At 39.1% G+C, this 15,189-nt stretch overlaps 1 protein-coding gene across 1 annotated transcript in view; it reads right to left on the minus strand.

Moving 5' to 3' along the window:
• ARHGEF4 (Rho guanine nucleotide exchange factor 4) overlaps window positions 1-13,683 on the minus strand; it is a 196,390-nt gene extending 182,707 nt beyond the window's left edge. Inside the window, exon 1 of the mRNA XM_075201702.1 lies at window positions 13,558-13,683. Within this exon, the coding sequence (XP_075057803.1) occupies window positions 13,558-13,596 (39 nt within the window). The 5' untranslated portion in view covers window positions 13,597-13,683. The remainder of the gene's footprint in view (window positions 1-13,557) is intronic.
• Window positions 13,684-15,189: the final 1,506 nt, after the last annotated feature.

Below are 15,189 nucleotides of genomic sequence, written 5' to 3' on the forward strand. Positions count from 1 at the left end.
TGACAATCCAGAGGACAGTTATAACAGTGTTAATGATAATTATACTTCTAGCATTGATGTCCTTGCTGATAGAGATGATCATTAAGGGACTGAAATTACACCTCATGACAATTCTGAAGTGCAAGTTCTCAGTCGTCATTGTAATAATTCCACAGGAAAATTTCATATGCCAATATTGTTACCAACACATAGCAGTCACTCTGTAAATCTGTTAGTACTTCATACTTCATGCCACAACAGATATGTGGTTGAGTTAGTTAGTTAGTGTGAGCCTCTAGGAAAAGAAAAAGCTACCAGTCCTTAACAAGCACCATCATCATCTCCATCCGCATCACCATCATGGTCTTTCAACTAAATGGAATTGTACAATGCATGAGATACTGCGTGAGCAAAGCAACAACTAGGTTGTGTTATATTATAGCAGGGGTCGGTAAACTTTTTCTATCAGTGCGCCGGCAAAAATCTTTTCAAGCCCAGGAGTGCCAGTTGTACACACAAACATATATATATATATATATATATATATATATATATATATATGTGTGTGTGTATATGTTTATATATATGCTTGTATGCAGTGGTATGCCATACACGACTTCTTTACTGTTTTAATTGTAAAAATTACTAAATATCCTCTTTGAACACTGTGTATATATAGATTTATATATTATTTAATTATTTATTTATTATTTTAGCACGCTAATATCATTATAATATTAATAGTAATGGGACCTACAAATAAACATTCATAATATGCCACACAATAGTTGTGCTCCTATTTAATATTATGACACATAGTAGTGCCCCAGATCATATTATGCCTCAAACCTGTGCCCCCAAGTTTTATTCCACATAGTTGTGCCCCCAATTCATGTTAAGCCTCATAGCTGTGTCCCCAGTTCCTCATATGCCTCATAGTTGTGCCCCCAGTTCCTCATATGCCTCATAGTTGTGCCCCCAGTTCCTCATATGCCTCATAGTTGTGCCCCCAGTTCCTCCTATGGCTCATACTAACCTCTGGAGTCCGCATCTCACATCCACGGGAGCTGCCTCACTAAAGCAGCTGAAGATAACCACAATGACGGTAAATACTCATTGCAATGTAGCACTTTGTACAATGTATTTAAAGTAAAAGTGTTATGTGGGCACCACATGGTTCTATGTAATAACAGTTTTATTTGAAAAGTGTTTAAAAAATATTGTAGATTGTGAGGTCTCACAGCCAGAATCCTTCCTACTCTTTGTTTTCATGCCTGTTCCTCTTCATCAACATTATATCTCCCTGTCCTTTATGTATGGTTTATATTCCCCATTCCCCGGGACTGTGCAGTATTGTGGCTCCCTTACTAATAAGTAAACAACAAAGATGGAAATAAATGATTGGAACATACTCCTCTACTTACAGTACATCAGATTTATATATATATATATATATATATATATATATATATATGTTTTCCCTTGAGAGGGTCCCAGATTGTTTATTGCTGTTTATTTGTTGTTATTATTAAACTTGTAGTAAGGGTTATTTATCAGAGAAACTTTTATTTTAGGAGGTTACTTCCTGCACAAAAGCACAATTACACCCTGCAGCTGCTGTTGGAAGACTTTACAAGTAATAACACCTAATCTAAAATTATTTTTACCTCTCAAGACAAATTATTAAATACATAACGCTATGGGATCAGTTGAAATCCAACTTATTGTACAATTGGTTGACAGGTATCTGATAAGTCTCTAGACCCATCCCTTAGCAAATCTACACGTTTTACCTCTCCAAAAACCACATTGTTAGTATTGCCTGGTACTGAAATCAAGCTGACAGTCCAACACAGATGGTCAGGGGCAAGATATGGGGGAAGGGTCAAAGGAAAGGAAATTGGCCTAAACAGTGTCTGTAAATATGCAAGAAGGTCCCTCATGTAATATTTTCCTGGGTGTGCAGAGGAAGACACTTCAGCACTATGATCGAAACACGAATATGCATGTGGCTGAATGGGCTCAATCAGAGCTTTGTCTGCTCAGCTCAGGGTGAGCAATGTGCATGTGTTCTTCTTTGGATATCATTTACCACACGACACCCGTTCATGACAGAGATAACAAACCTACAAGGAACAAGAACATACTGTAGAGAATATGTACAGAGTACACATTATATGCACAGCAAATCCTTGGTTTTGGACCAATGCATCTGGTTCCCCAACTGCACGCCTACTCTCTGGACATGCTTGACATGCCGCCACGAACTATTAAACTGCTTTGGTGAGCAGAGAGGCGGTAAGATATCCAGAGGTGCATTGTGCAGAAGTGTAAATGTCTCCTCAAAGTTGAACCCCCCCCCCACCATTTTAATACCACCCCTTTAAATGAACAAAATGTTTTTCCATTTACTTCTAAAATATTGCTTGATTTAACCTCATTTATGGCTCTGATAATTCAAGAGGGTAAGGGAATATAGGAGCTGTCTTTACTAAATAAAGTTTTTTTTTATTTAGGGCCTCATTCATCAAAGAAAGTTAAGCAAAAAATAAGTAAGTTTTCTTACTCAAATTTTCTGGACAAAACCATGCTGCAATGCAAGGGGTGCACTTGAGTTTATGCAAAACTCGAGTTTTGCACATAAGGAAAATACTGTCTATTTTTTCATGTAGCACACAAATACTTATTTGTACACTGAAATTTAAAGTTGATCTAGGACATGCCCTACGCCAAATAGAAATCTGCCATCACATTTTAAATTTACCTCCCCCTACAATGCAACATGGTTTTGCCTTACTTGCTTACTTTTGCATAACTTTCCTTACTGAATCATGCCCTTAGTGTGTGTAAAGTTTTTTATTACATTACATAGTCCCTTATACAAAAGAATACCTCTAAAACAGCACCTTCTCTACCACTGTATCTTACTGTGTAGAAGCTACCATTTCTAGTATGCTACTATTCTGCTGGAGTGTTAGCTGGCCCAGCAGTGAGAAGGGAGGTGTTCTTTGATAAAGTGGTCCCAGTCGGACTAGTACTGCCAGAACGCATACCTCATAGCTCTCAATTTAGATGGGGTTCTTTGATGGGACTGTCCCATCATGCAGCATATCAAGCTTTTTGTCTAGATTCAGAGACAGTTGTTCATCTAAGTGATAGCTCTTCAGTTCTGCTCATGCCAGTGGCAAGTGTGTGCAGCATTTAAGAGGTGTTTTTAGGTAAGGGGAAGAAGTCTGGGGTGACCCAGTGCCCACTCCTCGTGTGCGCTGTTCCGAATGTTAAACATAAATCTTCGGCGGTATCTCTGTATGATTCCTTAGCATGAGTAGCATCTGCAGCCACTGTTGCTGCTTCTCTCCAGTCATGGCTAACAGGAGCTGAGGTTGGATCTGGCCAAAGATCAAGGAAGCTTAATTCAGCCTCCACCTCATTCTCAGAAAAAAAAAACCCACACACATGAAAAAAGAACTAATGCAAAAAACCCTTAACAAATAAGTTAATTAAGTTAATTACTAAACTTACTAAAACAGCAAAAATCACACTTATCTAAATAAATATAACGTAAATCTAGCTAAAAGAAACACTAAAAACACTTAAAAATAACCTTCAATCACCCTCCCTAGCTCTTACTTGCTTTGCTGCCTGCTTATCCTACAAAGATTGCAAGATGGCTGTCAAGAAGTGTGAGAGGAGAATCAGCATTAGATCCAGCGAAGGGGAGTAATGTGCTGGTAGAAGTAGAAGTACAAAAATGGGAATTGTGGAGATTCACAGATTTCTGAATTTGTGCAAATCCCAGCAAAGCAAATTTATTATGAATTATACATCTTTAATTTTGGCTGGTTATTAAGATGTTGTATTTTTTATCTACCAGTAAATTAGTTTTTTGTATGGTACAGCAGGAATTACTGACAGTTTCTTTCCTCACAACTGTTTACTATTTGTAACTGCTAAAATGTCTCCAGTTTTATGCCCTCTCCTCTCTCTCATTTTATATAAATCAAGCAGTATACACTGTAATTTTACAATATAGCTTCCTGAATGGCAAATACCTGTGAACTATGGGAAGAGATATCAGCTGTCACTAGAATCATGAGAACACTTGCAGGTCATGTGGTATGCATAGTAATAATGCAGAATGTGCAGAAACAATTGGTGATTATTTATCAAACATTCATTAAACATATATATATATATATATATATATATATATGGAGTCCATATATGGAGTCCAGTCTCATGCCTAAACTCCCACCGGTCGGCTACCTCTCTTTCTCATCCCTTCTTCCCTTCTCCCCCTTCTCCCGTCTCTCCGTCTCATCCATGTGTCTGTCTGTCTTCCCCTCCCTTTAGATTGTTCACTCCTTTGAGCAGGACTCTCCTACCTTCTGTTTCCATCACTTTTAACTGCGCTCTCCAGCTACTCAGCTCACCTCCTCTCAGTCCCTCTGCCCTCTGTCTCCTCTCGCTTCTCTCCGCTCCCCTCAGTGACTCTCAACCTGTCATCCATGCCCACCCTCTTGGGCCATAGTTACCTGCCTATACTCACTTTTCCCCTCCCTCCCTCTCTTTCATGCTGTGCCTGAGCCCCCAGAGTTATAGTGCTTACTGTTACTTGTACTGTGCTGTTTCACCTTGTACTGTGCCATTGTTTGTCCTTGTACGGCGCTACGGATACTTTGTGGCGCCCTATAAATAAAAATTAATAATAATAATAATAATATATGTATATATATATATATATATATATATATATATATATATATACACATACATTCACACAGACACACACACACACACACACACACACACACACACACAGTCATATAAAGTTTTGAGAATGGCACAAGTATTGTTTTTCACAAAGTTTGCTGCTTCAGTGTTTGTAGACCTTTGTCAGATGTTGCTATGGTATACTGAAGTAAAATTACAAGCATTTCATAAGTCTCAAAGGCTCTTATTGACAATTACATTAAGTTTATGCAAAGAGTCAATATTAGCAGTGCTGACCCTTCTTTTTGAAGACCTCTGCAATTCGCCCTAGCATGCTGTCAATCAACTTCTGGGCCACACACTGACTGATGGCCGCCCATTCTTGCCTAATCAATGATTGGAGTTTGTCAGAATTTGTGGATTTTTGTTTGTCTGACAACCTATTGAGGATTAACGACCAGTTCTCAATGAGATTAAGGTCTGGGGAGTTTCCTGGCCATGGACCCAAAATTTTGATGTTTTAATCATCGAGCCACTTAGTTCACTTTTGCCTTATGGCAAGGTGCTCCTTCATGCTGGAAAAGGCATTGTTCATCACCAAACTGTTGTTGGATGCTTGGGAGAAGTTGCTCTTGAAGGATGATTTTAGTACCATTCTTTATTCATGGCTGTGTTCTTATGCAAAATTGTGAGTAAGCCCACTCACAATTTTGGCTGAGAAGCAACCCCACACATGACATAGGACTGATGGTATTGCTCATCTTTCCTTCTCCGGGCAAGTGTTTTTCCAGAACAATCTGAAAGAGGATTCATCAGAGAAAATTACTTTTCCCCAGTCCTCAGCAGTCCAATCCCTGTACCTTTTGCAGAATATCAGTCTGTCACTGATGTTTTTTTCTGAAGAAAAGTGGCTTCTTTGCTGGCCTTCTTGACACCAGGCCATCCTCCAAAAGTCTTTGCCTCACTGTGCGTACAGATGCACTGGGGGTGCCACGATCCCGCAGCTGAATCAACTTTAGGAGATGGTCCTGGTGCTTGCTGGACATTCTTGAGTGTCCTTTTTCACAACTGTTAAACATCTCTCCTTGAAGTTCTTGATGATCCAATAAATGGTTGATTTAGGTGCAATCTTACTAGTAGCAATATCCTTGCCTGTGAAGCCCATTTTGTGCAAAGCAATGATGACTGCACGTGTTTCCTTGCAGATAACCATGGCTAACAGAGGAAGAACAATGATTTCAAGCACCACCCTCCTTTTAAAGCTTACAGTCTGTTACTCTAACTCAATCAGCATGACAGAGTGATCTCCAGCCTTGTCCTTGTAAACACTCCCACCTGTGTTAGCAAGAGAATCACTGACTCGATGTCAGTTGGTCCTTTTGTGGCAGTGCTGAAACACAGTGGAAATGCTATTTTTGGTATAAAGGTCATTGTCATGGCAAAGAGGGACTTTGAAATTAATTGCAATTCATCTGATCACTCTTCATGACATTCTGGAGTATATGCAAATTGCGATCATAAAAACTGAGGCAGCAGACTTTGTGAAAAATAATTTATATATATATATTGTGTAAAGTGTGCAAATAGTTGGCACCTCACACAGGTTTTCTGAAGCACTTTGACGTTTATTTTACTTGTCAGGATGGATCAACAGTCTTGGCAGTGTCTGCAGCAAAGAAAATGAAACTTTCACAGCAATAAACATAATCCATTAGCCCTAAACACTGGCTATAACAGTTAGGTCCCTAACTAGTCACTGGCCACTTTTTAGCACCAGTCTCCCACACACAGATCAAACCCAGCTTTTTAAGCTTCCAGTCAGGCCTTGCTCTGGCTGACTCCTTAATTGATTAGACCAGGTGCTCCACGTGTGTGTGCAGATTTAACCCTCTCTGCAACATTAGGCTGACTCTTTCCTCTAGTAGAAGGTGGCAAAGTATCCCAATTGCCACTATATATCTATCTATCTATTTATCTATATATATATATATCTCATATTCAATTTAAAACAGTAGGGATTTCAAGTTTTCAGACATCAAGGGTGAACTAATAGAACAGAAGCAAAAGTACAATATACAATATTTAAAAGTAATGGATAGCCACAGAAGGGCCTTAAACATATCTCAAATAATCAAACAGTTTTGATGCTTGATTTTAGAATGTTAACCAGGAAAATTACAGAAAGAAAGTGAAGGAGGGGGAGGGGGGGTCAGGGGGCAACAAAGTACCAATACAATTATTTGAAGAATCCCTTATGTGGAAGTGTAACTTCCACAACTTCCACATTGGTGTTGCTATGGAAACCCAACAATGTTATTGTGATGTGACCAGGGATTTACTCCATTAAAGGGTGACCCAATCTAGACCACCCTTTTGTCAATAATAGACTACTGCCTTAAATCCTGTGAAAATAACACTTTCCGCAGAATTTTTGCAAAATTAAGCATAGGAGCAATTTATCAATTGTATAACAGTTCACTACAGTGACGATCAATACCTCTGTCCTCATAGTTCTCTATGGGGACAGAAAGCGCATTGGGGGTGTTCCTTGTTTTATTGAGATGAAAAATAATTTTCTTCCTGCTAATGGATGGAATGGAAATATATGGGTACTCAAGGCATAACTCCCAACATTTAGACTCGTGAAATCAGCTCAAACCCAGCCTGATCCATTCAGAAATACTCACTTGTGAGACGCAATTGGGAGGTATGCTAGAGCAATTCTAGGTACATTTTGACCAATGTGATGAAAAAATGAACACACATAAATAATCCATGTAATAAAGACAGTCCCGTTGTCCCCTCACTATCATGACTGATTTAAGTGGTCCTAAAGGCAGGGCTTTGTAGTTACATTTGCATCTCCTCTATGCTCATGTCTTCAATAGTAGGCGCAGCATGATCTTTCAGATGTACTTCCAGATACTGAGATGCGAGTGTGAACCTATGAATACACCAGGAGGACAGTTAACCACTTTTGGACAAATAGAAATGCTTTACACTCCTGTAAGTGCCCAGTGCCAGGACTACTATCATTGCAGGAAAGGCAGCAGATACGGGGCCTAGAAATGAGGGTGTTCAGTGGCTGTTCAGCCCTTGTATGATAAAGCCACACAATAAAGGAAGTGTTAGCTAGGTTGGGAAGGTACAAAAACAGCCACAATTGTGGTCATATACATAACTGCACCAATTGCAAGATAAATGCAGGATTGTCCCAGCAGCATATGTATCCGGTTTATGCCAAGGCATACATCCCATACAATTACACTCATGTGTATAACCATTTGTTTTGTTTGCAAACTATGTATTCATTATTAGGCATTAATAAGACATCAAAAACCTCTAATACAGGATAAACATGTCCCTATCTCGAGTATGTGAACCAAAAATAGCTTAAACACGCACACAAAAGCATAATAAATGAATGTGCGACAAAGAAAGCCCCAATCAATGTCAGCGGAGCATTCACAAATCACCCCTCCGGGAGATCTCCCAAGTTGGCCGTGTATTGGGGTTGTGACCATGCTAATCACAACATTATGCCCCCTGAAATACAATAGGGCCAAGATGACGAGATTAGCTCTACGTCCCACCCACTTCACCTATGAAGTGGGCAGGATTCGGGAGATTGCTCTCTGGGAGTCAGGGAGAGCTCCCAAAAATTTGTGAGTCTCCCGGGCATTCCAGGAGGCTATTCAACTAAACCTACAGTACATAATAATTTACATGATGGAAGCTGTTATAAAATTAAGAGCTTCAGCTGGCGTTCATTATCATGACAAGTTACCGAATAAAACTTTTTTTCGGAACTTGTTAAATTGCGGTTGGGAGCAGTCACCATACTGTAGAATGGTGACTGCTTTTAAAAAACGAAAAGGAGTGCAAAGCAGCAGATATCCATGATATCTGCTACAATGCACCCTTCTTAAATACGCGGGACACACAGAGAGACCTTAATTTCACGGTAAGTGCACGACAGTGCACTATCATTATTTGTTAAATATGCCCCATAGTGAGTTAATCTATTTGGCTGGGTCAGTATTATCCCACCTGTTTCTACAGATGGAAATCCTGAAAACATGACCTGTTAGTAGTTCTTGAGGATGGGAGTTGAGCACCTCTTGTGTAGAGGATAATTTGGAAGTGGCACAATATGTGATCTCTGCTCCAGCCATAAAGTCACACCTTGCTTCAGTTTGCTTGACAAATGCAGCACACGGATGTATGAAAGAGGGCCTGTAACAATCTACCTGCAATCACAATCAGTCTGGCAGAAACCTCACATCAGTACTGTATACTGTTGTGACATCATCATCATCATCTATGTATTTATATAGCACCACTAATTCTGCAGCACTGTACAGAGATCTCATTCACATCAGTCCCTGCCCCATTGGAGCTTACAAACTAAATCCACTAATACACACACACATCCCGCTCCCTGCACTATACAATTCTTAGGAAATGACTTATAGCTGTGATTTATATTTTTTATCCTCATGGCAGGTTAGAGATACTCAGCTTCCATGGTGAAAAATATCTAGAGTGATAAGGCTTGCTGTGAAGACCCCATTTAGCAACACTGGGCAGGCTTGAGGGACTAGTGAATTTGTGGTACTGGAATTTTGGTTTGAGCTTCAAGTTCCCTTGTTTTAACAATCCAAAACATAGAAAAAAAATAAATTATATATATATATATATATATATATATATATATGTGTATATATATATATATATATATATGTATGCTGCGCCTACTATTGAAGACATGAGCATAGAGGAGATGCAAATGTAACTACAAAGCCCTGCCTTTAGGACCACTTAAATCAGTCATGATAGTGAGGGGACAACGGGACTGTCTTTTATTACAAATCACCCCTCCGGGAGATCTCCCAAGTTGGCCGTGTATTGGGGTTGTGACCATGCTAATCACAACATTATGCCCCCTGAAATACAATAGGGCCAAGATGACGAGATTAGCTCTACGTCCCACCCACTTCACCTATGAAGTGGGCATTATTCGGGAGATTGCTCTCTGGGAGTCAGGGAGAGCTCCCAAAAATTTGTGAGTCTCCCGGGCATTCCAGGAGGCTATTCAACTAAACCTACAGTACATAATAATTTACATGATGGAAGCTGTTATAAAATTAAGAGCTTCAGCTGGCGTTCATTATCATGACAAGTTACCGAATAAAACTTTTTTTCGGAACTTGTTAAATTGCGGTTGGGAGCAGTCACCATACTGTAGAATGGTGACTGCTTTTAAAAAACGAAAAGGAGTGCAAAGCAGCAGATATCCATGATATCTGCTACAATGCACCCTTCTTAAATACGCGGGACACACAGAGAGACCTTAATTTCACGGTAAGTGCACGACAGTGCACTATCATTATTTGTTAAATATGCCCCATAGTGAGTTAATCTATTTGGCTGGGTCAGTATTATCCCACCTGTTTCTACAGATGGAAATCCTGAAAACATGACCTGTTAGTAGTTCTTGAGGATGGGAGTTGAGCACCTCTTGTGTAGAGGATAATTTGGAAGTGGCACAATATGTGATCTCTGCTCCAGCCATAAAGTCACACCTTGCTTCAGTTTGCTTGACAAATGCAGCACACGGATGTATGAAAGAGGGCCTGTGACAATCTACCTGCAATCACAATCAGTCTGGCAGAAACCTCACATCAGTACTGTATACTGTTGTGACATCATCATCATCATCTATGTATTTATATAGCACCACTAATTCTGCAGCACTGTACAGAGATCTCATTCACATCAGTCCCTGCCCCATTGGAGCTTACAATCTAAATCCACTAATACACACACACATCCCGCTCCCTGCACTATACAATTCTTAGGAAATGACTTATAGCTGTGATTTATATTTTTTATCCTCATGGCAGGTTAGAGATACTCAGCTTCCATGGTGAAAAATATCTAGAGTGATAAGGCTTGCTGTGAAGACCCCATTTAGCAACACTGGGCAGGCTTGAGGGACTAGTGAATTTGTGGTACTGGAATTTTGGTTTGAGCTTCAAGTTCCCTTGTTTTAACAATCCAAAACATAAAAAAAAATAAATTATATATATATATATATATATATATATATATATATATATATATATATATATATGTGTATATATATATATATGTATATATTTATATATACATATATATATATATATATATATATATATATATATATATATACAATATATATATATATATATATATATATATATATATATATATATACAGGGTGATTCAAAAGTCGCAGTACACCCTTTTATTTCAAAAACTCTACAGGAATTGGGCCGATTGGCCGATTTCAAGATGGCGCCCATGTTTGGTACATACCGTAAAAGATAGACCACGTCACCCATACCTTACTGGAGTATTCAGGTTTCCCAATTTCCTGTAGAGTTTTTGAAATAAAAGGGTGTACTGCGACTTTTGAATCACCCTGTATATATATATATTAGATAGTATATAAAAGTTCGATCATATCTACCTCCCCTTTGGTGATAACAGAACAGGTATCACGGTGGTACAAGCAGCAGTTGAAGAGGGTTGGTAAATGGTGGTATGCACTAATTCTCTTAATGCTTTAATTTTACACTATTATATTCCATTCACTCATATTTTCCATACGGCCATTTCTATATTTCCACTTTGAGCACAGGGTATAAATACTGCCACATTACTCAATAACTAGGCTTCACCAGCGGTAACCCCTTAGATGTATAGGCTGAAGCTAAAAAAACACTATCTCTGGCAAATACTCCCGTTTTTGCTGGTTAGAGGGCATTTCGCTCTTTGACAAATACATTGCTTAGTCTGTGTTCTCCACTTGCATCCATTCCACTCCCCACATCATGACAATGTCCCTGTAACATTTATATCACTACAATCACACAATGCTGGACAGTTAACGGAATCCCACAAGATCAGCACAATCATCTCCTAAAATGCTCTGTGCTGTTCTGGACATTCCAGTAATCTGCCTGGCTACAGGTCGTTTTATCCCCAAAATCTGATAACACATGGACGAATCTGAGATGACGAATGATAACAATAAGGTGCTTTGACCTTGGTCAAATGAACCTAAGAACTTTCAGCCTAAAAATATTCTATATGAAAGATTTTAGTTTTAAAACCAAATAGTCCAAAAATAATGGAACAATATGGGACATAAGCAACAGGTTGCCATTAGGAAGGTATTTGTATAGATGCAGCTCTTGCTTGTATGTGTGTCATCGCAATGGTTCATGCATTATAGACACTCATATTATGAAGTTGTTTGAGGAACCAATCACAATCCAAAACACAATATACCGTGGAGCATGCTGGGAGCTGTAGTTCTACAATAGCTGGAGGATCACAAGTTACTTTTGTTCTGTAAAAGGCACCCATGCTGCAGCCAGTAACAACCCTATTATTAGAATTTCCAGACTCATATGACTTCTTTGTTTACAGAGGCCTAACGATTTTGTGATGTTTTACTCTGGACTTGTATAGTTCTCATAAATGGAATTAAACACATATACATTGTTATTACAAGTGATGATCAGCAATGACTTAGAAAGTCCAGTATAGAAACACTGACAATAATTTATGAATCACAATGCATTTACTGTTCATTATTCAGTTAATTAAAAGTGAATACATGTTACATCAGGGACTTAACATTAACACAATAATTGTATATTGTCTTGGCTATGTTACTATTTGGATTCATCAATCATGGGTTTTAATAAACCACTGTGCTGTACATTTTCATAGGTTTGATAATTTTAGTTAGATGCCCCATATAACTTTTTCTAACAAAAATACATTTTTTTAATATTAATTAGTCCATTTAGTGTGCATAACAGCCCCGCCAAGGTGTGCTGGTCACTAGTGATTGGCACATCTATGAATAAGTCACTACCAGAAAGTGCCGGTCATGCACTAGTCATGGGGTTCTCGTGAAAACAATGCATGATTATCTTGTAACTACAGCATGGAATTCTGCATATCACCAGCTGGAAGGTAAGTAGGCACCAACAGTTGTGTATCCCAGGAAACAAATTTAGATGCCTCAGCTTGGACCCTTACTCAGTTGCCAATCGCTCCAAGATAATCTTTTCTACGGCAGCATTACTTCCTTGGTGTATAACATGTAAGTATGCTGCCTTGCTGATGAATAGTAATAGAAAATGTGCAAACCCTATTGCCTTCACTGGAGAATTCCATGTATTTGTGCAATCTTCGAAATGATCTTACAGTTCTCCTAGGAATATCTGCAAATGATCTTATAATATTGCACTGGTATACGTTCCCAAGTCCCACACCTGTACTGAGAATCCATTCCATGTATATCAACCTCCCTTTAATTCTATGTGCAATAAAATAGCAAACTATTTTTGGATCTAAGCTTAAATTAAACCTACAAATTGTTGCCCTTCAACCCCTCCCTAAATATCCATAATTACATCTGAAGGTGTTTGACAGTGGTAGTGCCAGAGGCATGTTTGTGTTCTGCACATGTTACATACACCAGACACAAACTCAGAATGTAACCCCATGATTTCTCTTAAAACTCGGTTATCAATGCAGTCATCTGAAAACAAGATAATACACTAAGATATATATGTGATATTCAGATTTTCTTTCATTGTAAACACAATAACAAAAAATATTTAGTTTTATATATAACATACACAATAAAGCCAGAAAGTAAAATACGCTAGTCAATAGGTTTACCAATTATTAAGCATTAATCCCAGGAAAAGGTTTTCTGCATTCCATCAGAGAGCCTTGACATTCGTTTGTTGGGGAGAAACATTCTTTACATAGCTATGAGAACTGATTATGGCTTACCTTGAAGAAGCTCCGAAGAAAGTACATAACGCTGAACATTTCTGAAACTTTATAAAACTGTCCCGTACTCAAAACCCAGATTGAAGGGCACAATAATTCTCTTCCCCCTGCTGGGTCTTAGGTTGCATGCATTCTTGTTGCTATTTTAGACAGTCTTAGCACCAGCGAAAACTGTGAGCTATGCCAGAAGCTTATGCTAAGGAGCTGAATAACAATTAGGGTTTATCTGTGCAGTGCTGCACTGTATGACAGTACAAACAGGTTTGTTCACAGTTTACAGGCTGGGGGAATGTCTACTAGGCATGCTCCAAAACATACCATTGTCTGCATTGAATAATGTGAGAGTGCTTGGCTAGTTCACTGGCAACTATTGAGACTAGACTGAAATTTACATCTTCTTTCACACTAGCATCATGGATAGTGCTACTGGGAAACAAAAACTAGGGGAAGATTACATCATTTATATACTGAATGAGAATCCTCCATGCTAAGTCCATTAGCATTTCTAATGAACAAATTGGTAGTGGAGTTAAATTAAAGGCATAGAGGCCAGGGGCGAAAGGAGAAATGTCAGGGGGGGGGGGGGGGGGTTCCCCCCCGACCCCCCAAAAAAACCACCAGCAGCTCCGTTTCTTCAGCGCTGTCCTATACAGCAGCCGCGGCGCTGTCTAAAAAGCGTCCGCGGCGGTGCTGTATACACTACATTTCTGGAGACTCAGAAACCAACCCCCCCCCCCCGCGTGCGCCACTGCCTCTGATGCAGAAAGACAACTACACCAGATTGTGTAGCGTAAATCGTACTTGACTAATTTATCTTCCTCGCCTCCAAGAGATCCCTGAGGATATGTGAAGAACAACTCCGAAGGGGAGCAGAGTGCCGTGAATTGCGTCACGGGGTGGGGCCAAACTGATGCATTTTGATGCGAATGACGTTATGGAGGTCTCCATCCTGCCAACTTCACTCGGAAGTAGGCGGGATGTAGGGAATGGCCTACTCTCTCGGGAGTCCAGGAGACCTACCCAGAATTCAGATGTCTCCCAGACATTCTGAGAGAATAGGAAAGTATGGCTTAAATTGGTAAAAATCCCTCTAGGCAAGCCCAGAAATCCAGCCGCATGCATATGTGCATATGACAATTTGTGATATTCTGACTTCTGCTGGAGAGGCGGGATTGGGAAGGGAAGTGGTTTCAGAACGTAGACAGTAAGGATGAATAAATCTCTAAAACTGAACGCACTTTCTTCGTTACTCACGGCTATATTATATGAAGTTGTGGCTGTATGGAAACATGTTTATTTAGAGAAATATCACTAGGCAAACAAACATACTCCAGCTGGACAATACAGGTAATTTGTATATTTATCAAATATAATAGCGAGGGTGTAATTCAGTTTCTGTACGAATGTCAACAATCTAACCTGTTGCTTATGAGATTTATATGACAATGTTAATATCTGTTTTATGTGAATCTGTGCATTGTACTGTGATTTTCTCTAACACAAAAACAACTATGAAAACATTACCCTGTCTTTGAACTTACACAACAATCTACAATTTATATTTTTTGTACTCAGATTTTGTTGCTTTGAAAAACACTCCTCTTCCCAAATTAACATATGTAAGTATGACAA

This window comes from Mixophyes fleayi, chromosome 3, assembly GCF_038048845.1.
Source record: "Mixophyes fleayi isolate aMixFle1 chromosome 3, aMixFle1.hap1, whole genome shotgun sequence".
In the NCBI taxonomy this organism is placed as follows: Eukaryota; Metazoa; Chordata; class Amphibia; order Anura; family Limnodynastidae; genus Mixophyes; species Mixophyes fleayi.